This window comes from Ostrinia furnacalis, unplaced genomic scaffold, assembly GCF_004193835.3.
Source record: "Ostrinia furnacalis isolate ACB-3 unplaced genomic scaffold, ASM419383v2 OfSCF2378, whole genome shotgun sequence".
NCBI lineage: Eukaryota > Metazoa > Arthropoda > Insecta > Lepidoptera > Crambidae > Ostrinia > Ostrinia furnacalis.
The window spans coordinates 474,121-488,553 of NW_021132617.1; the positions used below are offsets into that span (position 1 = coordinate 474,121).

Below are 14,433 nucleotides of genomic sequence, written 5' to 3' on the forward strand. Positions count from 1 at the left end.
CTGAATGCAAGAACTATAAGTTCAGTGTCACTGATGATAACAGCCCAGTGCGGACAGCCTACTTCTGTCCATCGAGACCCATTCAAGGGGAGACTTCTGTGCGATGCACAGTCTTTTCCAGCAAGTTCTGCCTTACTTTGGAAAGGGATGATGAAGACCAGTTCATAAATAACTTTGGTGCCGCCTATAGAAGACCAAGAATTGGAATGTAGACGAGTTATAAGACTGTGACTACCCGTAAGATTAACTTTTTAAATAATTAGCAGTAGGAGACAATTCATAAAAACCAAAATTGTTTTTATTTTATTTTTAATACAGACAAAGTAAATTATATTAACAATTTTAACATCTTAAGAAATAAACAATTAAGTAAACAAATTATTTACATTTTATAATTAAAAACATAGTTACGAAACTAATGGAAAAGATTAAAGTATGGAATTTGTTTTCATCTAGCGCCTCCTAACATTCATAACTATCTGCGTCCACGCATTTCTTTTTATTCTTGTGGAAAACTTCATCGGAATCGCAAGTCTTTCTCTTCATACGGTACTCGGACTTCTTCGTTTTCGTACACACGTAATACTTTCGACAGTTATCGGGATCAGGGAACTTGCCTTCCTTTTTACATTCAAACTCTTCACCAGATTTACTTTCTTTTTGAATATCTTTGTCCTTTTTACTTTTATTTTCTTTACTATTTACACCTTCACTCGCACTTTTCTCGCTGTTACTATTGTCCACAGAAGTAGAAGATTGTGTCGTTGTTTGTAATTGTTGAGTGCATTTCACTGTTGTTTTGTTCAAGTAATATCCATTTTGACATTGAAATTTAAATCTATAGAAATTGTTATGTCTTCTTATACATATGTAATAAGCATTATTTCTGAATACATCACTGAATCTACCTTCAGATATACATTGGAATTCATTTCCCCTGATGCAGTGCGATCTGTTTTTGGTACATTGTTTCTTAATTTCACTGAAAACTGTGTTTGCTGGACATTTTCCTACAATAGGCTCAGTTTTTCCGATACAAATGTAGAATTTCGTACAGTCATCTCGATCAGCGTATCTTCCACGATTTCGGGTGAAACAAAATGTATCTACTGGTTTTTTGACACTGTCGCCACTGTTCGAATCGACGTTCAAACTCTGGGTCGAAGAATGTACAGTGCTTCTCGGTGAAATAGTTGTGACATCGACTGTTGTAGCAACACCTACATTATTGGAAATATTTGGTAATATTTTTGGTTTCCCCAAGGCTCCTTCTGAATGATTATGTACATTGGCTTCCGCGATCGATACAGGTGATGATGAATCTAACGGCAAAGTTTTATTTTCTCTTTCATTATTCTCGTTAGTGGTACCTTCAGAGTTACCAACATTTGTACCAATATTTGGCGACATCACACCTTTATCCTCAGAAAACGACGATTGTTTTAAATTATCAGTTGTTGTAAGAGATTCTTTTGTGTCACCTAAAGTCACGCTAGTCTTGTCAATTGTTTCTGTCAAACTTATTTCTGCTGCTTGATTTAGCTTCTGATCAATCGGTGGTTGGTTAGTAGAGCCATAGTTTGATACTATACTGATTATATTTCCAGACGACACTATTACTTTATTTGAATTTCTGCTATCTTCATTTACTGCCAAAATAGTCGTTTTGTTAGAAGTGACATCAGTAGTATTAACTGTGTGTGTTGCGGAAGACAGTTCCGCATTTTGAACCATGTTTTGATCAACTACTAATGACTGGCCTGAACCACTACCATCCGAGGTTGCTTTTGTGCCGTCAGTAGACTTTGTCGAAATTATTGCTTGTGGATCTAGCGTTTGGTCAAGTGCCAAAGAATTATGTAATGAGCTGTCATCTGATGTTGAAGTTTCAACTGTTACCTCCGAAGGCATTGTGCTGTTTATTACATTATTTGAACTTGTTGGTGCTTCTATTTGATCCAAATCTGGAGAATAATGTAAAGGAGTTCCATCTGACGTTATCGTTGTAACTGACACATCAGAGGACTTTATATTATTTATCACATTAATATTACTAGTTGATGCATGTTGATCTAGAGTTTGATCATGTACTAAAGGCTGTTGCATTGAAGTATCAACGGATGATGACGTTACGATTACATCAGATGATTTTATATTATTGATCACGTTGATAGTACTAGCTGACGGACGTTGGTGTAGTGTTTGATCAAGTCCTGAAGTCTGATGTAATGAATTATCCTCAGATTTTGTTGTTACAATGACATCAGAAGACTCAATATTATTGATCACATTTATTATACTGGCTGGAGCATACTGATCTAGCTTTTGATCACTGGCCGAAGACGGGTATAACAAACTATCATCGGAGCTTGATGTTGCAGTTATATCCGAAGACTTTATATTATTTATGACATTAATGGTACTGCCATGTTGATCTAATGTTTCATAAAGCGCTGTAGACTGATGTAATGGAGTATCATCTGTGGCCGATGCAACAACTGTTTCAACAGGTGACTCTATATTGTTTATGACATTAATTGCACTAGCTGGAGCATGTTGTTCTAGCTTTTGATCAAGTGCCGANGGTGCCGAAGAGTAATGTAATAAGGCTTCATCCGATGTTGATGTTATAACTATTGCATCAGGTATGATGTTATTGATTACATTGATTGTACTGGCTTGTGAGTTTTGACTAACATTTTGTTGAAGTGTTGATGAATCATCTAACGTACCGTTATCTGATATAGGCAAAACATTTGTTTCCTCAAAATGTACTTTGGTTTGATTGATGGTGTCAATTTGTAGCTCTACATCTTGACTTAGCTTTTGGTCATTTACTAATGACTGTGTCCCTGCATTATTTTCCGACTTAGCTTGTAAGCCATTGCTTATATTTATTTGTTCTTTAACTGGTATAGTATTTTGTGGTGATGAAATTGTTTGTGCATCCACATTCGATTCATTTTCTATATTCTTCGCTAATAGCGCATTATTAGTGTTGTTTTCATTTTCGTAATATTCCTTTGCCAATACCTCTAATAATGGTTTAGATTCGATTAGAGAGCTTTGATTTATTGAATCTTTTGTAGTTTTATAGACATCTGCAGATCCACTTGATATTTGAACAGAAACATTCTGATTGTTGTTTTTCAAAATTCCTTCATTATTATTATCGTACAAATTATTTTGTCGTGATTGCAAATCATCAGTCATATTAGCCCTAGAAGCTTCATTAATATTCTCACTTTTAAAGTTAGTTTCATTTATGCTAACATTATCCACAGTTCTATTTATAATTTCTTTTTGTAAATTATCACCACCTTTATCAACACTCTCCGTGAAGTCGTTAATCACAAGTGAAATTTCAGTCATAGATTCAGTAACATTTTTAAGGTTTGTGATGTCAGTGGCTAAAGGGGTAAAATATTCTTTTTCCGTGTCTGCAAAAGAATTAGTCACAGTACTTTCTTTTAAAGAAACTGTTGCATTCCTTTCATCGAGAGTTGTAGAGATAATTTCACTTCCTGGCATTGTAGCATCTGTGGACACCATTTCATCAAACGTAGATGCCATGGAGTTATATTCATTAACAGTTCCCTCAGTGGTTTTCACAAGTGTATCACTGCTTTCTACGATAACATTAGGCTTATTTTCTGTTGATATTGTCGTAGTATCTAAACCGGGGTTCACCGAATTTATTATTGATGCTTCTGTATAGTCGACTTTACTAGTATTAGTCGCTATCATATTATTGTTTGTTATATTTCCAGCCGTAGTTGCAATATCTTGTAAATTATCAATTTTTTGTGTAGCTGTATCATGTGAACTATTATCACTTACAAAACTATTCGTTGTAAATTCATTATTTGATAATAATCCATTGTTATATTCGTTTATTATTTGACTAGTATTTGCAGGTACATTTGTAGATACTGATATTGTCACTTCTTCTGGTAAAATCGATTCTGTCTTTATCGTTGAAGTAGTCGCGAATACATCTAGTGGAAATCCACCGGTTTCTAAATTCCAATCATTCACTGTGTCTAGTACAAGAATAGAAGACGTCTGTATAATTGGCGTCGTTTGTAAATTTTCTTCAATATCATTTATGTTGTTCGCTAAAGTATCTTTTAAAGTGATTTCAGTCGTAAAATAGTCCTGTGCAACATTCACACTTGTGCTATCATAAGGAATTCCAGACATATTTAATTTTAAGTCACTTGCTTCTGTAAGTTTTTCTGTTGCAATTTCGGATAAAATATTATCAGTAGACCTTTGACTTGGTTCAGGAGTAATAAGTTCTGCAAAAGACTGGGTAACAATGGTATCTGTGTTAACATTATCTACATTTGCTACTGTTGTAGATGTACCTACTGTAGTATCAATAATCCCTTTTGCAGTAGATAGGTCCGCATTGTTGACAAAAGTATTATATTTGATGGATGTTTCATGGTCTTCTATCGTCGGTTCGTTGACTATTACGCCAATTGCATCATTTGTAACAACAATATAGCTTTCTGTTGTTGCATCATATATACTACTCAAAATCTCCATAATGTTTGGTCCAGTAACAGCATCGTTTGTTGCTATAGATTCTGAAGAACTTAACAACGATTTTTCAGTAGTTATACTGTTTTTTGTTACATTAACGTTGTTGTCAAAGGTATTGTTTGCCGAGGTTTTATTGTACGCAAATCCGGATATTTCGTTGGCTGCAGCAGCAATTTCATTATTTGTAACAATATATCCTTCTGTTGTGTAAGTATCATACTTGTTATTCAAAATCTCCGTTACGGTTTGGTCAGTTACGGCTTCCTTTATTGCCACAGGTTCAGAAGAACTTAACAACGACTTTTCAGTAGTTACACTGTTTTCTATTACATTAACATCATTGTTTTCAGAGGTATTGTTTGCTAAAGATTTATTATGCGCAACTTCCGATGGTTCGTTGACTGTAGTAGCAATCGCATTATTTGTAACAATTATATTATATCCTTCTGTTGTGTAAGTATCATATCCGTTATTAAAAATCTCCGTAACACTTCGATCAGTAACAGTTTCATCTATTATCGATCCAGAATAGTTTAACAATGATTTTTCAGTAGTTATATTATTTTCTATAAGAGTACTAGGATTGTTTTCAAATGTTTTACTAATGTTATACTCAACAGCGGATGCTTCGTTGATCGTTGTAGTGATAACTTCATTTGCAGTAATAAAATATCCTTCAGTTGTGTAAGTATCGTATACGGTATTCAAAGTCTCTGTAATGTTTTGATCACTTACAGTTTTGTTTATAGTGACAGTTTTAGAATTATTCAGTAATGATTTTTCAGTAATTACAATATTTTCTGAACCAGTAACATAATTATTTTCAATAGTTTTGCTTGAATCCGAAGTATTAGATTCCATTACGGATGGTTCATTTATCGTTGTAGCAATTGTATTTGCATCAACATAATATCTTTCTGTAGTGTAACTGTCATACGCCTTAGTCACAGTTTCCGTTACGATTAGATTGGTTACAGCGTCGTTTATTGTTGTTTCCGTTACGATTTGATCCGCCACAGTTTCGTTTATTGTCACAGATTCAGTATAATCTAACATTGATTTGTCAGTAGTATTATTGATTTCTGAACCAGTGAGTTCATTATTTTTAAACGTTTTTCTTGAAGTCATTGACTCTACTTTGGCTGGTACGTTGGTTGAGGTCTTATTGTTAGTAACAGAAAAGTATCCTTCAGTTGTATAACTATCTTTTAATACTGTGTTTTTAGCCATTTCTGTGGTAATTTCATCAGTTATCGCTTCATTTATTATTCCGGATTCAGAATAATTTGACAATAATCTTTCAATAGTTACAGTATTTTCTGTAACATTAACGTCATTTTTAAGAGATGTTCTTGATATTGTGTTATATACAAGAGATGGTTCATTGACTGTTGAAACAATTACATCATTTGTAGCAGCAAAGTAACCTTCTGTTGCGTAAATATCAGAAGTGTTATTCAAAGTCTCCGTTACGCTTTGTTCTGATAAAATTTCATTAATTTTCACCGTTTCAGAATCTTTTAACAATGTCGTATCAGTAGTTACAAAGTTTTCTGTAAATGTATCGCTTATGGTGGAAAATGTTGATGGTGATAATGTGTCTGCCGCTAAACCAGTACCACTGGGAGTTGTTGCAGATATATTAATGGTATTTGCAACAGTGGTTATTTCCTCTGGTACTGTTGTCAAAGTATACACTATATTTGTATAATCAGATGAACTTTCTGAAATACTAGGTCCAGTAACTGGTATATCTGTTGTAACATTATCTTCTTGCAATGTGGTTGTACTCACGGTGTTCAAATTTGCCTCCGTTGGAAGAACTTCACTCCTGGTTTCAATAACAGTTGTACTAGTGTCCGTAATTGTCGTTTCACTAAATCTTAATTCACTTATCACATTTTTTTCCGTTATAGGTATTACAGTCGTTGTCCGTGGAAATTCGCACTCAAAATGGTTATTTCCTTCGCACACAGTGGACGGTGGACAGGGGATGACGAAGCTGTCGATGGTACTGGAGACACCACCACCAAGATCCACGCATATCATAAAGTGTGTTGAGTTCACACAATGGAACGCTTTTCCACCGCAGTCGATGTTCGACGTTACCAATGGTAACGCAACCACCATCTGTAAATTAACCACACCATTTTTTTAATAATGTCTAGGTACTTTCATTTTAATCTTCACTTTTAAAAAGGTGATTACCAAAATAATTGTTCGAATTGATTCGTTTAAAACTGTTGCCTTGAACGCCATTGCCACGTATCTGTTTTCCAGTTATGGCAGCATCCAGTCGTTTCAGAGTCGTCTCGTTAGTTAGTTATCTCGCGTAGTTTACATTCAAGTGAGGGTCTCGTGAGAGGCTGACACAATTTGTACAGTCGTGTAATATTATTGTTAGCTTTACAACTCATTTATATCACAACACACACAGATTACAGGTGACAGTACACAAATACTGTTGATGCGCTATTTCCTTCGGCCTTTACGTTGTTTTCTGCTGTCATTCAGTTCGTAGGAATATTATGTTGTTAGCGTACATCTAAAAACCCCAACCGAAATAGATCAATTTCTTTTCTTCCGCATTGAAATCTTCTTCATTAATATTTTAAACTGTACATAATATTTCCATGGATATGAACGAGTATGGTAATAAAATCATGGTAATTTTTCGCCCTAATAAGTGAATAACGCAATTATTTAGCCCACATATTTTGGAGACGGTTTTAATTTTGTCAAAATTTCTTTTACTATGAGACAATTCACAGTGTGCACTTAAGAGGATCTAAAGCTTAACGTAAGGCTACTCGTACTTATCAAATTGGTTTTCAAAATTCTAAACGTAATTACGAGGAAAACTTCTTGAAAGATAGTAATTTTCCATCTGATAATGAAGTATTAAACACTCGTATGTAGGTGTACACCTTCCACCATCCGCAGAATCCTTATCAAACGGATGTTTTTTACAACAAAGATTCGTGTCAACAATAATTAAAGCATTACTTAACGAAAGCTCTACAAACAGTTATTTTCTACCCTGAGTCAGAAACCTACTTATAATGTAGTTCATGGATTGACTCAGAGTCGCTTTGTCGAAGAACACTTTAAACTTTAATTTTCTTTTATGACAACCAGGTATAATACCGATCTATTCAGGAACGTTTTGCTTTCTTTAACATAATGTAAACTCTGTCAGTAACTATTACTAAAGAGAGTAAGGATCAATACTAGCAAAGTAAGTACTTAGTATTAAACTCTCTTCAAAATTCAATTTCACTAGGTTCTTCGCCATTTCTTGTCGGCTAGTCTATTTGGAGTCTCAGATTGTAGAGATTTGTATGTAGGCATTAATTAGCATGTGCGAAATTACTTATTTATGACTCCTACCAACTCTTGAGTCAACGAACTGATATCTTGTGATTGTTACTATCTAATGTGCGCTTTACTTTAATTATATTTTATCACAGCGGAAAATTTTATTTCCGCAAACCATTCTTATCGAATCTTTGTTTGCCAACTTTCTTATTAATGATTGCAAAAACACTAACGTAAAATTAAAGTAGCTAATTCGTTGATATAAAAATAATTTATTGATCGTAAATTAATTATCTTTTTAAACCATAAAATTGCTCAAGGGTTTTGACTATTTCAATTATTTACAATACATTAAAATTTAACAAAGAGGGACTAATTTTCAATCATATTTTATCTACCTCTAATAAGAGATCTTACTTTGGTAACATAAATGGCAACCGCTGCTATGATGCACCATACAAAGGTGATTGCAGCTAGTATTACCCCTAACACGAACATACTGCGTTGTAAGCCTCCTTCTTGCTCTACGATGAAGCACAGTCCGACCACAAACAGCGTCAAAATAGTCGAGGAAAGGGTCTCTAAAGTGCTATGGAACTTCGGCCACTTGCGAGCCCCGACAAAGTCTTGAACTGAAGTCTCCCAACACGAGGTGATGGCCCCGTAGCCGATCCCGGCCACCACACATCCGATGGAGTAATAGTCATGGTTGTTTGCTTCTGCCAAAACTGTAAAACAAAGGGTATTAATTTAATCAATAATGAGAAACTAATTTCCTGAAGATTTTCATTAAATTGATATTGGTTCGTTAAAAACAAGTAGAAACGTTAACTTAGCTAATGACATTCATATGTATGTAGCCTAAATAATAGTAGTTAGATATTTACCAAAGCTTGCACCAGTCGATATTATAAGTCCAAATACAGCTACGTATTTAAAATTACGTTTTGGTGTCTGTGCCAACCAGGGAGTGCATAATAAGAAGCAAATCCAAGTAAATCCGTGGAGCGAAATAAGGAAATTCGTCTCTGTCATAGATATTTTCGGCTTAACTTGTGTCGCAATCAGTGGCATCAATACAAGCGATACCGCCGATAAGCTTAGTTTGCAGAAACACATCATCAACGCGGGATAAAACCGCCAGCATGACAGTGACCTTGAAAGCGGCTTGATAAAAGTGTCGTTGATACTATACATCACATACACGAGCCTCCGTCGTAACCTGTACACTCTGTACGAAGGCATCCTCATTCTTCTTCTCATACTTGCATAGGCAGACTGACAACGGAAGCTGAAAGAATTAAATATTTTCTCTCTTTGGATATCTGTCACTGGAGATATAGTGTCGTATGTAACTTCTATTTCTGAGTATTCCTTATTATTATCACTACCATCGTATTCAGTTTGCACCGAATCTCTTCTTATTTGCTTTACTATGTACTCATCGAAACTATCACCTATAGTGCTCAGTCTTTTAATAGCCAAACTAAATCGTTTCTTATTACTTTTATCAGTGTCAATTTCATTAACATCATCATCGAACTCGTCCTCACTATCTTCACTTTCCTCCGGAATTTCTGGCAGTATTTCCACGCCAAATATGTTTCGCCTTTTCTCCTCAGGGCTTGGTGGTGGCGTGATAGTTACATTGGCTTCATTGTCATACTCAAGTTCACCACCATTTTCGTCTCTATGTAAATTGTCATCCGATGGACTCTGCCAGGATTTCGTGCTCAAATCGTGTAACTGGAGCTCATTGACGTAACCATTCATACCTTCATTATTGAATATTGCGTAAGTCTTATCACTGTATCTAGAGAACGATAGCGGTCTTTTGGTTCTTTCACTGACTTTTAACAGCATAATTCCAGGCAATGTTTGAAGAATTATGCCAGCTAAGACCATATAAGAATATGAGTATTCGTAAGTTTCTATCAGAGCTGATAAAATATGAGGGAATAGAGACTGTCCTATCGCTTGGCCGGCGAAACATATTCCTCGTATAATGCTTAAGTTAGTGTCGTATGTGTCAAAGATAACTGCGTCGACTTGTGCCGATATTAATGAAGACCCGAATCCTGAAACATTAATTATATTTGTATTCTTAACTCCTGTAACAGGTAAAATCAAATATGCACAAGTAGGTAAGTTATATTCGAGTGGCCTCGCCAATATTTAAAATAAATTGAGGAAAAAATAAAGAGTATTTGTGGTGATTACGAGTATACATGCCTCCTAAAACGCCATATACACAAGGCTGGAAGTAGTAAGGGACGAAGACACACAGGATGAGGCTAGCGACTACGAGCATCAGACCGACCGTGGCTATTACGCGGTAGCCGACCGGCCCGCCCCACGTGTCTGCCGCATCGCGACACCAGCATTCTGCAATCAAACATTAATAAATCTTTAGACAATTTCACACATCGCCAGCTAGCCCCAAAGTAAGCAACTTAATGCTTGTGTTATGGGTGCTAGCTTAACGGATATACTACTTATATACTTTTTTTTTAAATACATACATATTGTACATAGTAACACCCAGACCCGTCACAGAAGTTAAAATTCATCATTTCAATTTCTGCCCGGCCGGGAATCGAACCCGGGACCTCTTGGCATAGTAGCACGTTCTGAACCACTACACCAAACGGCCGACTATTATCACATTAATATTAACTAACATTTTGTATCGTCGCATCTATAGGCTGCAACAAACTTGATGATAGACATCAGCTTAACAGGTCCTCTCTGTTCTTTAAAACAGAACCATAACCCAACTCCCATCTGGAAATCGAACCCAGGTCCTTTTAACCTGTAAAACATCTCTGTAAACAACAAACCCAAGACCATTTTTGTAAATTTCGGAGCCTTTGGGCAACAGAATCTTCTTCATGTGACAGTCACTGAAATTATTTCAAACATCGTCGCACATATTATACCTAATGTTTACAAGTTTAGGTGGGTACGTTAGTAAAATTACTCAGGTAGAGTGGAATAAAAGGCTTTGTTAGAGCTTAATGTCAGTCTGATAAGTCATAGCTACACTAAAAAATAGCCTTATTTCTAATTCTCGTAAGCTGCTTAGAAGATCATGTAATTGTATACTTACGGGTAAGGCCATAGGTCAGCACGAATATTGCAGGAGTGGACAGGCCAAGCCATAGTGGGATGCCTAATTCTGTCGAGTGCACCAAGAAAACCCCATACGATAGCACCAAGCTGGGCAGGCAAATCTGAAAGCCCGAAAATATTAATTACTGAAGAAGTAGTAACAACCTAAACCTAAGTCCTGCCTGAGGTTACACACCTGTTTCTTATCGATAAAGTTGTATTATTTTTTAATCTAAGTTAAACATGCGTCACCTTTTTCGCGTTTGGAGTATCAACTACTGGTCGCGTTTTTATCAGGATAGCTCTATAGAAAAAATAAAGATACAAAGTAACGTGTTGTAAAGATACCTTATCAAGTGGGTGGTGCCAAATTACTAATTAAGTTACCTTCTTATCTTAGTGTACCTTGCACGTAGTGTAAGTCTAAGTGCATAATATTCTAGGAAACTATCGAATGTAGATAGAACATACGCTTTATCTTTAGTACGAACGAAGTGATAAATCAGGTCAATGTGTATTTTTCCAAATAGGCGACATACCGTCGACTGGTCGTTCCGACTCCGAGTCTAGTCGCTAAATTAAATTAAACTTAAGTACGTAATTAACTTTTGATTAGTTTATTAAACCGATTTGAGTAATCACGTTTCCTTATTTTCTTTTTTTTATATCAGCCTAAGTCTAACATAACTTCGAACTCCTATATTCTTCTGATTAAATTCGTTCGGGTCCAATGACAGTTTAATATTCTCCCGGGACAAACTTAACCTTCACTGGTTGGGCTTTTACTGGCGGTCAAGCTGTAGATTCTGGCTACACAGTTGCAGTGATGGGAACGAGAGGTGGGAGTAATAATCCCGTATCAGCATAAGTAGGTGATGCATCATTTAGCCAGTAATCAAAAGATACTCGATTATAATTAGTATGTTTAAATGTGTACCTTGACTTAAATCTAGGCAGGTTATTTATTTATTTATTCATTTGCATTAACATATTCAGCACATACAGACATACATGCATTCAGGTGTGATTCAGGTTCCTTCTTCGTTCGTTAAATTACAAGGAAATTATGGTGGATCAGATGATTTCCTACTTCGTCCGTTTTTCGTTTAAAGAAATAGGCATGTTAGTTTTTATCTTTAAATACAATCTTAGTTGATCTGTAATTACGTATCAGTATCAATCAACAGATGTCTGAACAAAACGCCTCATTCCTCGTCACCATGATAAATTTACCGCGTGACTTTTGCGCGTATTATTCAATTCGTACCATTTTATTTTATAACTTTCTGAGTAATTCTTAGTTATTTGAAAAGTTAATATTGACAAAAGTGCCATTGCATAAAAGTACGAGCAGATAAAATTACACAAAGATGACAAACGGTTGTGCACATCACCTACTTAGGTACTTATTTTTTTACTCGATAGAGTTAAGCGACTAAATTAAAATCTATGACAACATCAGTAAGGTAGGTGGTTATGCGTTAGTTGTAAAATGATTACTTGCATTTGAAAATAACTTTGCAAATAGGTAGAATCATACCGTTATCTTTCAAGAGTGCATATTTGACATTGTTTTCTCGTGTGTTTTGTAATAGGCGAAGTCATTGACGTCATTGTACGGCGTAATTTTGTAAATAATTTATCTTGGCACATTATATTATTTTTTATGGTTATAAAGACGAATTTTGTAACTATAAGGTAGAGTTAACCTGTTCCACAACATCGTTGCCCTTAAGCAGAGCACGTTTAATCCTCAACTTTAAAGTCCAGAAGGTGAGGTTGATATTCTTATTGCTCTTTGTTATTTGGATATTTTATGGGCGCGGCTAAAACATTGCGTCTAATATAGACGAATGGAAAAAGAAAAGAAGGGCGTTTTCCACTGATGAATTGCCTGTCTATCTCTTGGTCATGATTTTTTAGTTTATGAAATACCTACGCACATTCAAGAGCACAACCGACAGCAGAAGAGGCCAGTTCCACGATCCCACACCTTGTGCTCTCGAGTTGATGTCCATCTTATTCCACTAACTTTCCGCATTCTCCGAACGGTATCAACATTTTTGAAGGACCACAAATATAGATTTTCTAACACAACACAAACATTCCCACTTCACTTGTTTTCTCTTAGTTAACTGTATTCACTTTATTTTCAATAGTTGTAGACAGAGAGCATTTATCGTCGCGTATTGACAGGACTCTATTACATCGAACGCCTTATCGAAAGGCCCCAAGTCATAGCTACTTTGTCTTATCTTATCGTCTCAGTGAAAGAAGTCAATATACCTAATACAAATTACAGCAAATTATTTGTGAAATTGTATTATATTAACAAATCAAAGCAAGGACTATTTTAATTCGATGCATTTTACATAAATAATTCATATTTTACATTGAATTTCATCGGCGATGCATGCATTGTGCATGAGATATCCCTTTTGCGTAGTAATAAGTGCATAGGTACCTACTTAACAATGCAATTTGTGTAACGGACCTTTCGCAAACCTTTGTAGGTATTTATGTACTACTAGCTTTCCGCCCGCGGCTTCGCCCGCGTGGATTTTTGTCTGTCACAGAAAAACTTTATCGCGCGCGTCCCTGTTTCAAAAACCGGGATAAAAACTATCCTATGTTCTTTCCCGGGACTCAAACTATCTCTATGCCAAATTTCATCAAAATCGGTTGCGAAGTTTAAGCGGGAAAGCGTAACAGACAGACAGACAGACAGAGTTACTTTCGCATTTATAATATTAGTTGGGATACTTAAAGGTCGATCTACGTCGGTCTCTTATGAAACAATCACCCACCTACATATTTTAATGTAAACCCATTTTGATAGGGAACAGCAACCTAAATTGTGACGACTGACTTCGATGATCGTTAGGTAAAAACTAATAGCAAATCTGGAAAAACAGACAAATGACGAATGCTTAAGTAAGCACCTATAATTGCTTTAATTTACGGATTTTAAATAAGTATTTAATATAAATTAACGTAAATTAAAGCAAATAGGTTACCTTATTCAATAAGTAAAATAATAATTAAAATTAATATATTTTTTTTTAGTAGGTAATGGAAACAGCAAACTTGGAAATATTTAAAGATAAATGGTAGGTCCACCTAGTGGGAGGCCTGCCCACGATACGTCATCCGGCTCGTGGTCGCCACTCAAGAACTTTCCTGCTCCAGCGGCCATCAGCTCTACGAGCTATGTGCCCCGCCCACTGCCATATGTCAGTCACTCTGGTTCCCCTACGGATCTCCTCATTTCTGATTCGATCACGCAGATCAACGATCTGGAGAAGGTCGCGGGAGGTGCCTGGATCTGAGCAGGCTGGATGTGAGCGGCGCAGGACCGGTCTTTGTGGAAATCCTTGGGGGATGCCTTTGTCCAGCAGTGGACGTCTTTCGGCTGAAACGAACGAAATGGTAGGTGAAGGCAAGGCTTCATTA

General features: G+C 35.9%; 2 protein-coding genes across 3 annotated transcripts; both read right to left on the minus strand.

Moving 5' to 3' along the window:
- Positions 1-220: 220 nt before the first annotated feature.
- Positions 221-6,751, minus strand: LOC114355242 (putative uncharacterized protein DDB_G0282133). The gene has a single exon (XM_028307972.1). The coding sequence runs from the start codon at positions 6,679-6,681 to the stop codon at positions 463-465; it is 6,219 nt and encodes a 2,072-aa protein (XP_028163773.1). The 5' UTR covers positions 6,682-6,751; the 3' UTR covers positions 221-462.
- A 1,354-nt stretch (positions 6,752-8,105) lies between these two features.
- On the minus strand, positions 8,106-13,211 carry LOC114355244 (uncharacterized). 2 transcript variants are annotated; one of them, XM_028307976.1, is made up of 5 exons: positions 12,920-13,211; positions 10,979-11,102; positions 10,102-10,254; positions 8,757-9,947; positions 8,106-8,597 (listed from the first exon to the last, which is right to left on the minus strand). In XM_028307976.1, the coding sequence occupies exons 1-5, from the start codon at positions 12,923-12,925 to the stop codon at positions 8,260-8,262; spliced, it is 1,812 nt and encodes a 603-aa protein (XP_028163777.1). In that variant the 5' UTR covers positions 12,926-13,211; the 3' UTR covers positions 8,106-8,259. The 2 variants fall into 2 exon arrangements, with proteins under 2 accessions (XP_028163777.1, XP_028163776.1); XM_028307975.1 differs by having other exon boundaries at positions 8,107-8,597; positions 12,924-13,211.
- Positions 13,212-14,433: the final 1,222 nt, after the last annotated feature.

What these genes read in the sequence shown, in the direction of transcription:
- LOC114355244 (XM_028307975.1), bottom strand. Translation starts at nt 12,998, where the DNA reads ATGGACATCAACTCGAGAGCACAAGGTGTGGGATCGTGGAACTGGCCT. An exon ending in GCTGACCTATGGCCTTACCC is followed by an intron (nt 10,255 to 10,978) that starts GTAAGTATACAA and finishes GTTTGATTGCAG; the next exon opens with AATGCTGGTGTCGCGATGCG. An exon ending in ATCGACTGGTGCAAGCTTTG is followed by an intron (nt 8,598 to 8,756) that starts GTAAATATCTAA and finishes TTTGTTTTACAG; the next exon opens with TTTTGGCAGAAGCAAACAAC.